Here is an 18760-nt window from a genome sequence, read left to right on the forward strand (position 1 = left end):
TTCCGTCGAACTGTTATTGTGTAACACCGGGGCGGCGCTCTGGCGGCTTTTTTGATTTCTGATTTGTTCAGTGCTGTGAGACAGAGAGGAAATGTTTACGCTTATAAATCAAAATAATTATACAGCCGTTCTTCTTTTCGCTTGATAGTTTCCTTCCCTTTGACCTACGTTGTTAAATATAGTTTCTACACTCTTGTTAAGAATCAAACTGATGTCATGTTAAGTAACATCAAGCTGTTAACGCGTTTGTCCAAAGCAGTGCATCATCTTCAGCATGAGTGGCTCGGCTCCTCCGCTGAAAAAGAAAAGCTACATGGGTCAGCACCAGATCAAGAAGAAAAAGAGGTAAGTTTAAGGTCGCAGCTTGGATGATTTTTTGTTGATTTTGAGGAATTACAGCCAGATCCGTTATCAAACACACTTTTATGTCTTCTTAACACAGCTTCCAAGTTCCTGATGAGCCACCAGAGAGAGACAACCTGTTGGAGAAGAGCCGCTATCTGTCAGACAAAACAAACAGATCAGAGAACATCAGCAGAGACAGACTCATGGTGAGTTTGACAGCTTTAGAGAAAGTTTTTCTCCTCCTGTCTTTGTCATCTCTGATCAGTGGTGGAAGAAGTATTTAGATCCTTTACTTAAGTGAAAGTTCCAATACAGCAATTGAAATATACTCCATTACAAGTACAAGTCCTGCATGGAAAATCCTACTTAAGTAAAAGTACATAAATATTAGCAGCTAAATGTACTTAAAGTATTAAAGCAAAAGTAGTGGTTTCATCCCTCTGACTGCTGCTGGAGGTGGAGCTAGTTTGAACTACTATACATACAGTTAGCTAGTTTAGTCCAGTGGTTCCCAACCTAGGGGTCGGGCCCCTCCAAAGGTTCACCAGATAAATCTGAGGGGTCGTGAGATGATTAATGGGAGAGGAAAGAGGAAAAAAAACAAAGTTCTGATACACAAATCTGTTGTGTAAATTGAAATTTTTCTCTAATCTCTGATTTTTGGTGAAATATTGGATCGTTTGAACATTTATCGAAATGAAACCATATGAGAAGTTTAGAGGGAAAAATCACTATTTGGTGGAGATGTTAACAACTCATAAACATCTGAAATGTGGCCCCGACTACAAACTGCTAAAAAGTTGGAAACCACTGGTTTAATCTTTAACAATGTGTTGTATTTTAAAAGCTTGTTATATTATCCATTGTGTCAAATCTTCCTGTGAAAAGTAACTAAAGCTGTCAAATAAATGTAGTGGAGTAGAAAGTACAATATTTCCCTCTGAAATGTAGTGGAGTGGAAGAATAAAGTAGCATCAAATGGAAATACTCAAGCAAAGTACAAGTGCCTCAAAACTGTACTTGAGTAAATGTACTTAGTTACTTTCCACCACTGTCCCTGACACACAAAAATCACAAGTGACACATAGGATTTTCTGTCTCAGGGTGGAGAGGCAGTATTTCCGCCGGGGCAATCCACATTGGCTCTTGATGAAGAGATGCTGCAGGTGCTGGATGCTGTAGACCCTGTGAAGCCTGCAGCTGACAAAACGCATCCAGCATCAGTAAATAGAGATGTACAGGAACAACCTCCAGTTGCAGACAATAAGAAGGAGAATGACTCAGTGCTACAGGAGATAGTCTGTGGGCGAAATAGTGACTGTAAGAGACCAGGATGGAGCGCTGACTGCAAAGACCTTGCTCAGAGGCTCCTCTTCAGTGAGGACTCGGAGGAAGCAGGGCATGCTGAGAGGGGTCCAAAGAACGGCCAGTCAGTGCCAGCTTCTGCCTGCATCAATGGGCTTTGCTGTAAAGAAATAAAAACTGGTCAGCAAGCAGACAGCTCCACCTGGTGAGTCTTAACTTGCGCATTATGGCCTAGAGTTGATTATCTGCTTCTTTAGATTTGTTAGCAAATGTTTTTCTTACTCTGTGTTTCACCAGGCAGAAACATGCATCCAGAAGAAATAGCTCTGCTCGTAGCGAGGACAAAATTGGGCAAAATTCGAATGCTGATCCACCCGTGGATGTATCCAGAGACTACATCTTGTTCAGCCCTACATGCCTGGCAGCTGCCAAGAAGAGGGCTAAACTCCAGAATCAGTCCACCTCTGTGCTCACAGTCCCCAGTGGCTTAGACCTCAGTACTTTCAGTGACACTTTACCTCAGCCAGGTAAAGTATTTTAACTACAATCTTAACAATCAGTGCCCTTGTTCTGATTTCTGTATGTGTCTGTGTGTGTTATTGATTTAATTCAAACCTTGTATGAACACATATGTGATGTCCAGATTGTATGATTGAATTTATATCTGACATTAGAGTGTGTCTCTGGTATACACCTTGAAATCAGATTTCTTTTCCACATGTAAAATCTACTTTGCACTAAACATGTAATGCCATTTGTAAATTGAGTTATTTATGTGTTCTCTACTGTAGGCATTGCCTTGTGTGCTCCTGCAGAGCATGCTGAAAAGCTCTTGTTATCCAGTTGGGGTTTACCAAAACCCGTCTTAGAGCGCTACCAGAAACACAGAGTGACTCATATGTTTGAATGGCAGGCTCAGTGCCTCACTGTTGGGCAGGTGCTGCAGGGAGGAAACCTGGTATACTCTGGTAAGAAACTGAATGTCTTTCTTTAAAGTGATTCAAGGAGTCAGTCACTGTTTGTTCTTTTTAAAAAAAATAATAATAATTTTATCCTCCATTTTAGCACCTACTAGTGCTGGAAAAACTCTGGTTTCAGAGCTGCTGATGTTGAAGCGTGTGTTGGAGACCAAAAGAAAAGCTCTCTTCATTCTGCCTTTCGTTTCTGTGGCCAAAGAGAAGATGCATTACCTTCAGGTGAAGGAGAGGTGGACAGAAGGATACAATCATGTTGTTATGGAAAATGGGCCTCATGCAAGAACAATTTATTATTCCTATCCAATAACATTCTCTGTAAGGTTTGCTTTGATGCATGCCATCTGCTTATGAGTAGTTGTGCATTCATGAGATGTGATTATTAGCATAATCAACACCCCTAAAATTGCGACATAAGGCTACATATTCTGCTCTGTTTGTGGGCAAGTTTCATTCACAAAAATGTCACCAAAATACAAACAAGAATTTCACACAGCTTCAAATCCTGTTGTCAGTAATCAGGAAACAAAAACATGACAAATTTAGGAGCGTCAGTAGTAAGGGACCCAAAACAATTACAGTACAAAACATTAATACAACCACGTGTCATCAGAGCAGCACTGTAGTGTGACAGGTAAAAAGAGGGAATGGTCTGATATGGAGTTACTTGCTAAAAAACATCTCCCTGATCGGAGGTGGTCAAGGGATATGATTCAGTACCCTACAGTAGGTGATGTTACACTGTCAGAAGAGGATACCGCAGAAAGACCCTGAGGCAGCTGTTTCCAACAACTACTAAAATATATATAAGTTGCTGTGCCAAAATATACCAACAAAAATCATTAATCTAAAAAAAAGTAAATTGGCAAGCCATGATGATGATGATTTGGTGAACAGAAAATTAATTTAGCATTAAGTTTGTTTTAATTATATGTTTTATTTTAGCTGATTTCAGTATCATATTCAAACTCTAAATTCATTCACATTAAGACATCATTTTTCTAAATCAAACAAGTGTTTACCATCTTGTGAAGAAAGGCAGACACTATCTGTTCATGACACGTATGACAGGTCTGGACCACTCGTAAATTCCATTTGTACCTAAGAGAAAAATCTAAGTACAACAAAATCGATGAATGCCACAAATTTTCTTAAATCACTCTTAGGAATTAATCTGTTCCAATGAATGATTCTTGCATGAGGCCCTCGGTGTTTTCTGTCTGAATCTGCATTTTATTTCCTTTTATCTCTGGCTCTGTAGAATGTATTTGAAGAGGCAGGAGTCCGTGTGGAGGGATACATGGGCAGCACCTCAGCTGCTGGAGGTTTCATGGCGCTGGATGTGGCTGTTTGCACCATAGAAAAAGCCAACTCACTCATTAACAGACTAATTGAGGAGGACAGTATGGGTCTACTAGGTAATGCACCTGTGACAATAATGTTTTTTCATGAATATAGAACATAGAGTATGACTTTTGGATGTGTGTGTTATATTTATGCCATTAGGTATGGTTGTTGTGGATGAGTTGCATATGGTTGGAGATTCTGGAAGAGGATATCTACTAGAACTGCTTTTAACCAAGATCCGCTACATCGCACAAAAGCGGAACGCCTCTGGGTTTGTGTTTATTATGTGTCTAATGTTGTTTTTGTTTAACAGATATACAGTCTTTATTTCAGACATTTGTATGGTATTTGTGTGTCTTTCTACAGGTCCCTTTCTGAGGGTGTGCAGATAATAGGTATGAGTGCCACCTTGCCTAACCTGTCCCTCCTGGCCAGCTGGTTAGGTGCAGAGCTTTACCAGACAGACTACAGACCGGTGCCCTTGCAGGAGCATCTCAAGGTGGGATGCAGCATCTATGACAGGAGCCTCTCAGTGGTTCGGCAGTTCACTCCTGCTCTTCACATTAAGGTAATTGAGACTGAGTGTGGCCCGGAGGTGATCCAATGTGTGTGTCATTATGATTGATGCCTCCCTTCCCATCACCACTAATATAATCATGCTCTCTACTACATGTATGTTCATTTCCTTTCATAAAGGGTGATGATGACCACATAGTGAGCTTGTGTTATGAGACGGTGAGGGACGGCCACTCTGTGTTGCTTTTCTGCCCCTCGAAGAACTGGTGTGAGAAACTTGCAGACAGCATTGCCAGAGAATTCTACAACCTCAGACATACTGGTGGGTGGATTTTAAATGTCATCTCAAAATCATTTACTGTTTGTGTATAATCATATGGTGTCCCACAGGGATCAGTACTCGGTCCATTTTTGTTTTGTTTACTTGCTGCCCTTGGGTCACATTTTCAAAAAACACAACATAATGTGTCGTTGCCACACTGATGACACACAAATCTTTCTTCCCGTAGCAGTGCATGTGAGTGCATGTGTATTTGTGTGTACTTTTACATATCATGTGCTTCTTTTTCTGTTGTAATTTTTATTGACTTGTGAAGTGTACAGAGACTCTCTGGGTGATGTGCACTTTAAATAAACTGAAGTTGAATCAAAAGCGAGGTCAAGAGCAACTATAGCTTGTTTCTAAAGATACTCTGTTGTGTAATATCACAGTAGTTCTTTGGTTTGACAGCCATGTAAAACTGATGTGTGGGTTTTTCTTGAACAATAATTATATACTTTTCAGACTGCCAGGGTGAAGCAGAGCCCCAGCCAGTGTGTCTCGATCAGGAGGGACTAGTGGACGTCATAGCCCAGTTGAGACGAACTCCGGCCGGTTTAGACCCCATCCTCCAGCGCACTGTGCCATGGGGGGTGGCCTTTCACCACGCTGGTGAACACACTAAGACACACCTTCAACCACAACGAAGTGTGAGCTGAACCCTTGCAGCTCTTTTGATCATATAAATAAGATAAAGTTTGTCTCTGTAGGTTTGACATTTGATGAGCGCGACGTGTTGGAGGGAGCTTTTCGTCATGGCATGGTGAGGGTCCTGGCCGCCACCTCTACCCTCTCTTCAGGAGTTAATCTCCCAGCCCGCAGGGTCATCATTCGAACCCCTACGTTCAATGGCCACTTGTTGGACCCACTCACGTACAAACAGATGGCTGGACGAGCAGGGAGAAAAGGAGTAGACACTACAGGTATAGAGGGAAGAGGGGGGCAAAATGAGGGAAGAGGGAAAGAAAAAATCCAACTGTCTTTGACAAATACTGTAGTGGGGCACATATTAATTGAAAAGTGAAATTAAAAACAGTGTCTCTCTTTTGGTCTCATGTCATTTTGTTTTTCCATCTCCAGGTGAAAGTGTGCTTTTGTGTAAGGAGGCAGAGCGTCAGAAAGGTATCAGCCTCCTTAAAGGTGCTCTTCGGCCAATCAGCAGCTGCCTGGTGAAAAGGGAGGGAGAAGGTGTCACCACCAGCATGCTGCGAGCCATACTGGAGGTATGATCGATATTTAAATCAACTTGGCACACACAGACATGACTTACAGGCTGTAAATGCATTATGATCATGATAATTCCTGTTTATAGAATAGTTGTGGCACCGTTTTAGTGACAAAAACACAATTTGCCCCATGAACTATAATTTACATCATCCCAACTTTTAGATCATTGTTGGAGGTGTAGCCAGCACTCCACAGGATGTGAAGTTGTATGCTTCATGCTCACTACTGGCCACCAGCATGAAATGCAGCAGCAAAGAAGAGTCAAATGAAGAGACCAGCACAGGGGCTATTGAAGCCTGTGTTGAATGGTTGATGGAGAATGAATTTATCAGTATCCAAAAGGAAGGACAAGGTACTGCCACACTTGACACAGTGCTATCTCATTATGTGCCAAATCCATCCTTTATGTGATATCACTGCGACATGATGAAAAAAGACCTCCAGTAATGAGATGACCCTCTGGTAACAACTGATATTTGACAAAATTATTCTCACAATTCAGTTAGAAATTGCTTGTAAAGGAAAGAAAGAATGTCCATAGTCATTCTTTTTTTCCTGTAGTTATACCTCATACATCACTTGAGCCATAATATTAGCTTTTTTCAGTTTTGCCATTATAGTAAACACTGTATATCCTCTGATGTCTTTGAATATCCAGAGGAGCGGTACTGTCCTACTCAGCTTGGTGCTGCCACCCTGTCCTCCTCCCTCTCCCCTCCTGAGGCTCTGGGAATATTTGCAGATCTCCAGCGGGCTATGAAGGGCTTTGTGCTGGAAAACGACTTACACATCCTGTATTTGGTACAAAACATATCTTGTATTATTACATGTTTAAAGAGGTTCTGTCATCTGCATCCACGCCCACATAACCCTCATCACTAAACATAATGTCATTACTAACTCTAGCCTTAAACCATCCAGAGTCTCTATGTCATAAACCCCACACCAGTCCTCACAAGCATACATGTAGTAATATATTCAAATGGAAATAAGCAAACACTTTTCCAAATTTTCCACAGATCACACCACTGTACGCAGAGTGGACTACCATTGATTGGTATCAGTTCTTCTGTCTGTGGGAGCAGCTCTCGTCATCGATGAAGAGAGTGGCAGAGTTGGTGGGCATTCAGGAAGGCTATCTCGCTCGGTCTGTCAGGAGCAACCTTGTCGCTAAGACAGAAAAGCAGCATAGACAAATGGCTATTCATAAACGGTAAAGCACATATTCATTACACAAACAATATGCAGTATACTTAAATTTTCTGGCTGATAGTTCAGCTGTAACTGTAAACTCAATTAACGTAATTTAATACTCCAAAAATGATCACAGTTGTTAGTGTACTGACACCTGAACAATATAATTCAATATGATAAAATACCCTTCCAATAAAAAATAAAGGTACCTTTATGAGTGTCAGAGAGTTGGTTTAACTCTAATGTAATAAACATTTTACTGAAGAAGATAATATTGTTCAGGTGTTGACATTTTCATGTCCTCTTCCTGTATCCCTGTGTAGGATTTATTTTCTGAGAGTTAAACTACAGAAAAGTTCCAAATTCTGTTTTGATTGGTTGGGTCTTTGTCAATTACATCCACTCTTTGTTGATCTTTTCACAGGTTCTTCACCACTCTTGTACTACAGGATCTGGTGAATGAGGTGCCTTTGGGAACAGTAGCATCCAAATACAACTGCAATCGCGGGCAGTTACAGTCTCTCCAGCAGTCTGCGTCTACATATGCAGGTACTCACTTAAGAGTGTTGGGAGCACATAAATAACTACTATATAGACCTTAAATCCTGCACAAGGCTTCATATTAAACAGGGAGAGCAGTAACAAGTACAGTAACTTAATGCAAAAAGCTGGAGCACTTTAGAATGACTGATATGCAGCACAGACTTCCATTAGCTGACATACCAGTAACAACATACCTTCTTCAGAGACGAGAATCCATCACTGTTAAGTGCTTGTGCTTCTTGCATCAAGGTAGTGTTTATGAGATCCTAGTGTGATTCAGATTCAGTAGGTGTGTGCATAAATGTGGAATAAGTAGATAATAATTAGAATAAGTTTGTGTGGGTGTGAGCCTATATCGTTTGAACGATGGTGTTTTTAATCAGTGAAAAAACAAGGAGAGCTAAAAAAGCAAGATGTTAAGTTATTCAGTAGCTGTGATTTACATCCTCATCCCTCAGGTATGGTAACGGTGTTCTGCAAGCGTCTCGGCTGGCACAATATGGAGCTGCTGTTGTCCCAGTACCAGACCAGGCTGAGCTTTGGAGTCCAGAGGGAGCTGGTTGACCTGGTCAGGGTTTCCCTCCTGAATGCAACACGAGCCAGAGCACTCTATGCACAAGGCCTCTGTACTGTTGCTGAACTAGCCAGGGCTACAGTAGCTGATGTTGAGAAAGCCTTGAGGAATGCTGTCCCATTTAAGAGGTAGTTGTGTGTATATGTGTGTGTGTTCCAGTAAGATATAAATGCATATTAGGGGAACAACAATGTTAGTCCCTTGACAATACACATGTTATTGAAAATGAAAGACCAGCAGCTGAGGGGAGCCATAGCACTGCACTTAGTTTGTTGTTTGTTTCCCCATCAGCTCACACACATTAAGAGATACCTATGATGAAGTAAAGAAGTCATAACTACAAACTCTGTCCTATATCCTACTTTTAAATAAGTACAGAGTATAGATGCTTTTTTTTTTCAACAACTAACTTGCTAAATATCCCTACTAAATTAAAACCATACCCCAGAAACAAGTTAAACATCAAATGTTTAATAATTAAATGTAAATTTACTCAATTTAGATTCTTGTTGTGAATAATTGCAATAAATTAATGTGACAGCTCTATATATTGTTTTAGTTTGACTTCTGTCTCATGCCAAACATCTGGCCCATCACACATTGGATATTACAAGAAACCACTATTTTACAAAACATGCATCTTATGGTAATACATATACAAAAGCATGTGGAAAAAGAAAAGAAAAGATCAAATAATAATGAACAAATTGTTCACCGGAAAGAACTGTTACATATCTACACCAACCGTATCCCAATAAAGGTTTTTTTTTTTTCTCTTCTCCCAGGCTTTCTCCAAGTAACTTGCTAATTTATACGTCAACATCCACTTCAGTCTTTCTGCTTCATCCATACTTACAAAATCAATATCTGTTTTACATATAAAGGTAAATTGTGAAAAGTAACACAAATAAATAAGAAAAAAGAATGTGTGTAAACCTCACACTAAGGCAGCGTTTAAAGAGTGATATTAATAAGGCGAAACTGATACATGAGAGGCGGAAAACGAAAAGTGCCAGAAATATGTTAAAGTAGGTGGATAGCAGAATTACTCCAAATTTTTAAGTTAGTGCAGTTGTCAATCACCTCAAAGAAAGGCATCCTGGTGCACTGTTATGTACACTGCTACTATAAACATGCACCAACCTCCTTCAGTTTGAAAGACTCAGGAAGACAGAAGCAGGTACAGTCCTGAATATCAGACCAACATTGACCTCACTGAAGCTAAGCTTGAATAGTTTACATATGTACTGTCAAACATAAGCCCAACACCACAACCTCCTTGTAGCATGATCCCAGATGTGAAGAGGTCATACTGTCTTTCTTCCTCAGCTCTAAGCGTGCGGTGGACGAGAGTGAGATGGAAGCAGCTGAGCGACGGAACCTTCGCTGTGTCTGGGTCACCGGTGGACGGGCTCTGACAGAACAGGAAGCGGCCGTTGAGATCGTTTTTGAGGCAAGGCTCCTCCTTCAGGAAGACCTGGCACAGCTAGGAATTCAGTGGGACCCGACAACACTTCCTCCAGGGGCTCCTGCTGTCAACAGCGCTGATGACCATCCCAGCAGTGACTCAGACAACTCATCTGGCTCATATGGCAGCTCACAAGAAGCACAGACAGACAGCACCACAAACCACCAAGAGGGAGACGGGGGTAAGAAAAGCAACAGAGGAGATATTGGCAGGTGTAGAGAGGAGAGTAAGAAAGAATCTAAAAGCGAGAAAATAAAAAGCAGACGAGAGGGAGAAACCAGTCGAGAGCAGGGATGCAAACCTGAAGCAGTGGAGGTAAAGAAAAAATTGGGAGACAGGAGCGAACCAGAAAGAGTTTCAGTGGAAAGAGTGATAGAGGTGAAGCATGAACAAATACAAAATAAATCTGTGGCAAATGAAACAGAAAAGCAAGATGAAAAAAGAGACAGAGAAAAGAGTGAGGAATTAAAACAAAGAGGCCAAGAGTTCAGAAAAGCAGTGCAGAAAGAAGGGGATGCATATAAAGTCTCACTCAGACCAGAGGGTCAACAAGCAAATTGGTCCGTCCGTCCTGAAAGAAGCCTGACACAAGAACTTGCGGAGATTGTATCCAGCCCCCTGCCTCAACCCCAACCACCTCCTCAGCCTTGTCGTTCCCCCATGGTTCCTCCTCGGTTTAGAGCCACGATTTCCAGGGTAGAAGAACAACAAAGTGTTTCCACAAAGACATCAAAAGTAGACAATACCATGGATGCCTCACCTGTGCAGCCAGGTAGACTGAAACATTCAAGAGCCCTAAGCAAAGTCCTCCACTCCATACAAACTGACAAAAGCCTACAAGATAATGTGGAGACTGTGCAGACATCACACTCGCCAAACCTCCCTTTAGTTGCTTCGGTCCAAAACTCAGCACTTGCAGCTCGGGTGACTACCAACACCGTTCCTGCTCCTGGCCCCGCGCAACAAAGTCCTCCCACTGTTTCTGCTCCAACAAATGCAGACATGTCAGATTCTCCTCTGCCTGTCTCTCCTGCCTCAGCTCCCTTATTCTCACCTGAGGCCAAGCGAAGAAGGATAGAAGGTGGAGAGAAAGATAAGTTTTCATCTCCTGAGTTGTATGCAGGAGATGAAGGGGTTCAGGGAGATGTCAAAAAGGGAGAAGAGAGTTTCGGTGACAGCTTTGAATTGGACACTCAGACAGAGAGAATCATTGTTCAACAAGCGTATCAACCCAGAGATGGGAATGATAGAGGTGTGAATGAGTCGGTAGAAACTGAACAGATGAAAGAGGAGGAAATGGTAGAAGCAGCTGCAAAGCTTGAGGGAGACGCAGATGAAGGAAGAAGCAGGCTGGAAGCTCCTAACGATGCTTGTCCCAGATTCAATATTTCTCTCACAGATAGCCAGATGGAGCTCATCCTAAACACCAGCCACCAGGTGAGTGATCAGAATCATCCATCATGTACTGATTGCAAATATATTCAAATATTTAGCCTCTTAAAAATCAAAGGTTATCTTTTTCACAGATTTCTCCTGATCCAGATGGTGGTAATAACATGGATGAGGATAAAGATGAAGGTGGTGATAACGATGAGGCACCTGTTGCCAATCAGGTTGCTTCTGAGAGTCCTAACAGAAGCAGTAGCTTCCTGTTCGACAGCCTGTATGACAGCTCTCTGATGGCTGCTCTGAGTCCACACCAGATCGACCAATCAGAAAAAGAAGAATCTGTCAGCCAGGAGGTCAGAGAAGAACGCCCCCTTTCGTCAACCCAGGAGAGACGGCGCAGCGAGCTTCTCGCCAACCAGGAGGCGGAAAAGCAGGAGGCAATCCAATGGGGTGAGTCCTTCCTCAACCTGTCAGAGTGGGGTGATTCGCTGCTGGTGGGCGAACGCTTTCTGGAGAGGCAGAGCGTGCTCAGACACACGGAGAGAACTCAAAAAGATCAAGAAGCCAGCCAGCATGAAGCTCAGCAACCCAACGCAGACCAATTATCGAATTCACAATCTGAACCTGGTCAGATACAGCCACAACCTACGACTACCACTACTACTACTAAAACTACTACCACAACTCAAAATGAGTATGAGAAGGATAAAGCCAGTAATAATCCAGACCCTACATACAGAAGAGAAGAGCGTAAAAATGAGAAACAGTTAGAGAAGAAAAGAAAGGAGGAGAAAATGAATACTTTACTGTTAGATAATGCAGTTTTAAAACATCCTCATGTCCAAAATGCACCTGAAAATACTCTTTATTGCAGTCCTGGTCTACAAGAGATCTTTGACCTCTGGCCTAGTATGTCTGACCAGCCCTGGCAAAACACTACAATAAGTCTCACAAGCAATCACACACACACGGCTGCTGCAGCAGAAGCTCCAAAAATACCTCCGCCCTCTATACATTTGGGCAGAAAAAGAGGAAATCTGAATGTGCAGGTCGCTGCTGCTGAGAGTGATTCTGGAGAACCCTCCAGACATGACACTGACCTTATCCCACCTACTCAGGAAACACCACCTGTCACACCAAGAATAAAACTGACCACCTCGTCTGTCCAGTCGCCACTCAGGCTCGCTAAGCCTCTCAACCAGTCGACTCCCTCCGCCTTCCTGCCAGGGAAACCAGCAGCTCCAAAGTGTCCTAAAACTCACCCAGGACACAGTAATGATCCATCAGCAGCTATCAACCACAAACGCCAGCTGGGACACAAACCCAAGACTCTACCTGAATCTGACACCAAAGTAACCCCCACTTCTCTTTCACGCTCAACTTTAAAATCCAAACCCCTTCCACATGCAGACCAGAACCTCAGCCCTCCCCAAGACTGCGCTTCTCCATCCTCCCTTCAGCCGAAGCCTCCCTCTGATACAGAGTCGCCCGTGACTGATGAAGGCTTCACTCTTCAGCTGTCCCAGGATGCATTGCTTTGTTCCAGCAACTCTGGGACCTTCTCCATCATAGACGTGGCAAGTGACAGGCGCCTCTTCCACACTTTCATCAATGAGTGGAAAACCAAGGATCGGTACTCTCTGGCTTTGGCCTGTGAAAAGAAGGAGCACAGACAGCAGCCTGAGGAGGAAATAGGAGGGAAACATAAGAGAGGTAACTGACACACTTGTACAAAAGTGACATTAACTTACAGTAAAATGTGATATAAATTGTTGCCAAGAATTAATCACAAGACTGATCATCTGTCAAGTATTTGTTATAGAGAAGTTATAGAGAAGTCTCATCACCTCACGCCAAACAATAAAGTTGAAGAAATTCTTTTGAAAATTATTCACAGAATATATCCCTATTGCAGTATGACTGGAGGATTTACTGACATTGATAATAGTTGAGTCTTTAATACCTTTTTTTTAAAATTATGAATTTACTCTGAAGAGGATAAAGGTTACAGTATAAAGCTAATATACACATTGTTGCTTACTTTAATTGTAATTCATCCCTTCCGAAAGATATGATTCATTTATTTGTATTTATTATTTGCAAGTTTCATATACATAAATCCAAATGTTCCAGATCTGCACTAAATTTCAAAATATTTGTGTTTGAATGATCTCATTACAAAGACACATTGAAATCAATTACCAGTAAAAAAAAAAAAAAGTGTTTGAAGCACATGAAAAAAGTGTTGCCAAGCATCACAAAGTCTCTGCAGTAACATTGTATTCATCGCTTCTTTTTTGAAAAACCTTTGATGATATGCAATTTTCCCTTATTTATTTATTTTCAAGCTGTGAAAAGAAAAAAAGTCCCATTACATGACTCAGCAAACTCAATCACAAAAACAGTCTCCTCTTTCATGCATGTGTCACCTGCACAGCGTCAACAGCTCATCAGAAGCTCCACAGGGCCGATGGTTTTCCTCTGAGAGACAGTGAAGGGCTGGTGCTGATTGGACTATCTGTCTGCTGGGGAGCAAGAGATGCATACTACATATCCCTGCAGCAAGAGCAGAGCAAAGGTATTCACCCACACACACACGTGTATGCATAAATCAGCTCACACATAAGTGTTTTCCTACTTCAGGCTGTCTGTTACCCCTCAGGTTTGAGCTGTAGTCTGGCCCCTCCTCCGCTGGATGATGATTTGCCAGTGAGCGAGAGGCTGGGGCAGGTAAAGGCCTGTCTGAGCAGGCCGTCAGCTGGTCATGGAAGGGGTGTGGTTGTCATGTATGACATCATCCAGGTGTACAAGTCGCTAGTGCAGAGCTGTGGCATCAGCTTGGAGGGTAACTGCGAGGACCCAAAGGTGAGAGAGACAGTTTATTCACATTCAGGCAAGCAGAAACTCACATCTTTGTAATTACTGCGGACAAAACCCTGTACTGTCTTCCTGAGAACCTTTACTTTGATAAAAAAATCTCAAAAAATAAACTTGGTTCTTTGTTAAATGTTTACCGTAGGTGGCGTGTTGGCTGGTTGACCCTGGCAGTGAGGAGAGGACTCTACCCAATATGGTGACCGTCTTCTGCCCTGAAGAATTACCTCTGTTAGATGGACTTGGGAATGCACACGTACACTGTCCCCGTGTCAGAGCAGCGACCAAGAGTGTGCTCATATATGCTGTCATGAACCATCTCACTGGCCTGCTAGAGAAAGATGGCATGCTCGGTACAAAGGGCGCACATTCTAACAGACAATATTTCAGCAATGATGCAAATAAATAGTTCTGTGTAGAGTTTTTTTTCAAAGTTATTGTACGATATGTGTCAGACTCTTTCAGGAACATTGAGATGCCTTCCCAGGTGTGTTTGGCTCTGCTGGAACTGAATGGAGTGGGCTTCAGTATTGAAGAGTGCGAAAGGCAAAAACACGTGATGCAAGCCAAAATCACAGCGTTGGAATCTCAGGCTTACAACCTGGCTGGACACAGCTTCTCCCTCACCAGCATCGACGACATAGCACAGGTCTGACACCTCTCCTCCATCCCTGCTGTTTTTTTTTATTATTTAAATTGCTTAGAGGAGGAGGGCACAAGGGCAACAATGCATATTAAGTAAAGTCATACTTGTGTGTGTGTGCTCATGTGCATGCTGTATGTTAGATTTTGTTCTTAGAGCTCCACCTGCCTCCAAACGGTGATGTGGGTGGATCAAAAAGTAAGAGGACTCTGGGCTACACCCGTAGAGGTGGTGGCAGAATACGGCTTGGAAAGCAGTTCAGTACCACAAAGGTGAAAACACTTAAAGATATACAGAAATTATTTTTATTTTTTGACAAGTAAAATTGATACAGTAGTATTTGAGAGATGAAATGACTGAAATGAGATGATGTTGTCAGGATGTTCTGGAGAAGCTTCGACCTCTGCACCCATTGCCAGGTGTGATTCTGGAGTGGAGGAGGATCACCAATGCTTTGACTAAAGTGGTGTTCCCCCTGCAGAGGGAGAAGCAATACCACCCCACGCTGGACATGGACAGAATATACCCCATTGCTCAGACACACACAGCCACAGGTGAAACACACATCCCATGCATAATGCCAAGACATTATGTTATGTTTTGCATGGGGAGACACCTTCTTATTCATAGGAACGTTCAGTATGGCTTATATGTTTTTTACCCATCCCACCTGTGAAGCATGCAGTCACCCCTCTCATTCTGTTGATAGGTCGAGTGAGCTTCACTGAGCCCAACATACAGAATGTCCCCAAAGACTTTGAGATTCACATGCCCACAGTGGTGGGTGAGAGCCCACCCTCACAAGATGGCGGCTGCATGTCCACCAAAGCAGGGTAATGTCAACACTTTTTTTAATGATATTTCATTGTACCTGATCTACAGTGGTTCTCAGTGAGGAAACTTGGGTTACCGAAAGGCCTCCTGTGTGTTCTCAGTAAAAATACATATGCTTTATTGTCATTTAAAATGCATCATAATAACATCTGTGGTTGTGGGTAAATCTGCTTGACAAACAATTTAGTAAGTTTAGTTTCAAAAATGCAGATTTGTGACACATTTTACATAATACACAACTGCTTTAGGAATGGTGTGTGTGTATGTAAAGACTCCTCTATTATCTGGTATATTAAAATATTCTGTTGTTTGATTGGTACATGTGTACAAAACTTACAAAAATCTGCATAAAATATTTTCATAATGCAAAAGCTTCAGAAGTTTGCGTCAAAGTTAACATATGAAGTGTGTTGAGTAGCCTGGATACTATACACCTTATTCCCCGTATTGTTTGTTTGTAATGTCTCCACAGTCTTCCATGGTAATATTCATAATACTCTGCATACAAAATGTACATTCATAGGGATAAGAAAATATAGGCAAACAGGAACTGTGATACTTGTACCCATGATGTGAATCTGTAAGCCTCATAATGCGTAGTATTACATGCTATGTATGGGTGGGGATGCACTTCATTCCATAGTTTTTCTCTTCAGCTAACCTATCTATCGTAATGATAGAATGAGATGATTTGTCATAATAGTGATCTTACTCTTTTGTTACAGAAAGAAGAGACGCTCCGTGGTGCCTTCAGTTCCAGCTGGAGGTGCAGAACAAGGCCCAGCCTTCTCTGTCAGCATGAGACATGCCTTCGTACCTTTTTCAGGTTACTAATAGAATTGTTATATGTGGTTGCTCACCTTTTTTGCTTGTTACTTTGTCTCAGACTTATTTGATACCTTTGTTTTGTCTGTATTTTACTGTAGGTGGAATGATATTAGCAGCTGATTATTCCCAGCTGGAGTTGAGAGTGTTAGCTCATCTCTCCAAGGATCAACGTCTGCTGCAGGTCAGCGGCTAACAGACGCACAGTGGAAAAACATAAAACATCATATAACAAATATCAATAGAGGAAATGATGAACAGTGTGTGTGTGTGTGTGTTGCTAGGTGCTGAATGGAGGAGCAGATGTGTTTCGCTGCATCGCTGCCGAGTGGAAGAGTGTCGACCCCGAGAATGTGAACGACAGCCTCAGACAACAGGCAAAACAGGTACAGCTAAGCAGGAAGGAGACGATAATGTGGACACACATGCAGTCCCACTGGTCTGCTCACAAATCTGTGTTTGTGTTTTTCAGATTTGCTATGGCATTATTTATGGGATGGGAGCCAAGTCTTTGGGGGAGCAAATGGGAGTGGAGGAGAATGATGCAGCCTGCTACATAGAGAGTTTCAAGGCCAGATACAAAGGTACAGTGTACTTTGTCCCACTCATTACTTCCTGGGCCCAGGTATATATAGTTATATATTGTTTGTGTGTATTATGTGTATTGGTGGCAGTATTTCCATTTTCACAAGACTCCTACATACACAAACAGTTCATGTATTTGTTTTGCTCTCTGATCTTTTAAATCCTTCTGAAAATTTTATTTTAGTTGTTTTACTTTATGCTCTGTTAGTTTTACTGCTAAGCACTTTGTAACTCTGCTTATTAAAATGCAATATAAATAAATTTATTATTTCATATTCTTTTAAATTTTTTTAATGTGATGTTCAAATTGCAACTATGCTTTACATGTAAATCTCCAAAAAGGAGACTTATGTAGTAAGTGAAACTGAAATACTGAGGCCTATTGAACAGAACAAAAGTCAAGTTCACTTCTGAACTGCCACTCAGAAACATTTATGTCTTGTTTTGTGTTTCAGGGATCAACACTTTTCTCAGGGAGACGGTGAAGAACTGTATAAAGAATGGCTACGTTCAGACTCTGATGGGCCGTCGCAGATATCTACCTGGAATCACTAACACCAACACGCACATCAAAGCACATGTAAGCATGCTAGTCCATCAGAACTCTGCAGAATTTATTTGCAAGGCGTGTGATGTGAAACGTATGCACGATTTTTCATTTATTTCATATTTCACCCTTCTTCTGTCTCTCTCCTTCGCTAAATTCAGGCAGAGCGTCAGGCAGTGAACACAGCTGTTCAGGGCTCAGCAGCAGACATTGTTAAACTTGCTACTGTGAACATCCAGAAACGACTCCAGAAAACATACCCTGCAGCTCCACTGTCTCACCAGCACACACGCTCAGGTAACACACACTTAACCATACCTTAAAGGGGACATATTATGCTTTTTGTGATCTACTGTTACTGTTATGATGTCAGATGTCTATGCTAAACATGGTCAAAGTTCCAAAACTTAGGTGAACTTTTTTTCTACCTTGCCGATGAGCTGACATTAGCTCGTCGCGCATGCCCATAAACGGGTGTCCGTTCCATAGCCTTTGTTGCAAAGGTTTTTCCATGTGTTGTTTGCTTTGTCCACGCTTGTATTTAAGATTGGATTCAAGCTCAAACATGTGCAGATGTATTTGAAAAGTTAACATTTTGAGTAAAGAATGAGGAAAAAGTAGTGAAATCCTACTACCATAGTTTGTTTTACTAGTTTGTTGGAAGTAACCTCTGGAGACGGTGGAAGTCTGGGAAACTTCCAAGAGCTGGCCAATCAGAACAGAATGGGCTCATCGGGAGGGGGACCTTAAAGAGACAGGAGCTAAAACGACCCGTTTAAGACAGAGGCTGAACTTATAAAGGGCCAGTATAAGATAAATAAGGAGTTTTTTGAACTGTAAACCATGCAAAGATACTCCAGCCCGAGGTTAAAAATATAGACCTGGCTTCCCAAGTTCAGCGCCACATGCAGACAGCGTTACTTTAAAGTATCCTTTACTGTATGTTTGATGATGTCTAACTGTGTCCGTTATACAGCCGGTCATCACCGCAGGGCTGGGAAGTCTCATCTGAGAGGAGCGTACTTTGTCCTGCAGCTGCATGATGAACTCATCTACGAAACTGCAGAGGAAGACCTCATACAGGTATGAGAATTATTTTCTGCTGACCATGCAGGTTTGTCATAATCAAAGTACAGCATGGTTTGCTAAAAAAAGAGAACCACAGTATGATCACTTGAATGATTTTGGAATGAAGCAATGAATCTCATGCTAAATATTAGAAAAAAACCTTTTTGGATCAGTTTTTCCTCC

General features: G+C 41.9%; 1 protein-coding gene across 1 annotated transcript in view; it reads left to right on the forward strand.

The window, feature by feature from the left end:
- polq (polymerase (DNA directed), theta) overlaps window positions 1-18760 on the forward strand; it is a 20163-nt gene continuing 1403 nt past the window's right edge. The window contains exons 1-34 of the mRNA XM_042428443.1: window positions 1-345; window positions 443-551; window positions 1449-1855; window positions 1948-2177; window positions 2442-2618; window positions 2716-2846; window positions 3886-4042; window positions 4131-4242; window positions 4338-4539; window positions 4668-4809; window positions 5272-5418; window positions 5517-5729; window positions 5887-6029; window positions 6196-6385; window positions 6692-6834; window positions 7053-7246; window positions 7652-7776; window positions 8229-8472; window positions 9674-11249; window positions 11339-12914; window positions 13639-13779; window positions 13864-14066; window positions 14221-14428; window positions 14531-14724; window positions 14862-14990; window positions 15098-15272; window positions 15428-15551; window positions 16278-16378; window positions 16479-16561; window positions 16662-16763; window positions 16850-16961; window positions 17418-17542; window positions 17671-17806; window positions 18486-18592. Coding sequence (XP_042284377.1) covers window positions 275-345; window positions 443-551; window positions 1449-1855; window positions 1948-2177; window positions 2442-2618; window positions 2716-2846; window positions 3886-4042; window positions 4131-4242; window positions 4338-4539; window positions 4668-4809; window positions 5272-5418; window positions 5517-5729; window positions 5887-6029; window positions 6196-6385; window positions 6692-6834; window positions 7053-7246; window positions 7652-7776; window positions 8229-8472; window positions 9674-11249; window positions 11339-12914; window positions 13639-13779; window positions 13864-14066; window positions 14221-14428; window positions 14531-14724; window positions 14862-14990; window positions 15098-15272; window positions 15428-15551; window positions 16278-16378; window positions 16479-16561; window positions 16662-16763; window positions 16850-16961; window positions 17418-17542; window positions 17671-17806; window positions 18486-18592 — 8229 coding nt within the window. The 5' untranslated portion in view covers window positions 1-274. The remainder of the gene's footprint in view (window positions 346-442; window positions 552-1448; window positions 1856-1947; window positions 2178-2441; window positions 2619-2715; window positions 2847-3885; window positions 4043-4130; window positions 4243-4337; window positions 4540-4667; window positions 4810-5271; window positions 5419-5516; window positions 5730-5886; window positions 6030-6195; window positions 6386-6691; window positions 6835-7052; window positions 7247-7651; window positions 7777-8228; window positions 8473-9673; window positions 11250-11338; window positions 12915-13638; window positions 13780-13863; window positions 14067-14220; window positions 14429-14530; window positions 14725-14861; window positions 14991-15097; window positions 15273-15427; window positions 15552-16277; window positions 16379-16478; window positions 16562-16661; window positions 16764-16849; window positions 16962-17417; window positions 17543-17670; window positions 17807-18485; window positions 18593-18760) is intronic.

Source organism: Thunnus maccoyii, chromosome 2, assembly GCF_910596095.1.
Source record: "Thunnus maccoyii chromosome 2, fThuMac1.1, whole genome shotgun sequence".
Taxonomy (NCBI): domain Eukaryota; kingdom Metazoa; phylum Chordata; class Actinopteri; order Scombriformes; family Scombridae; genus Thunnus; species Thunnus maccoyii.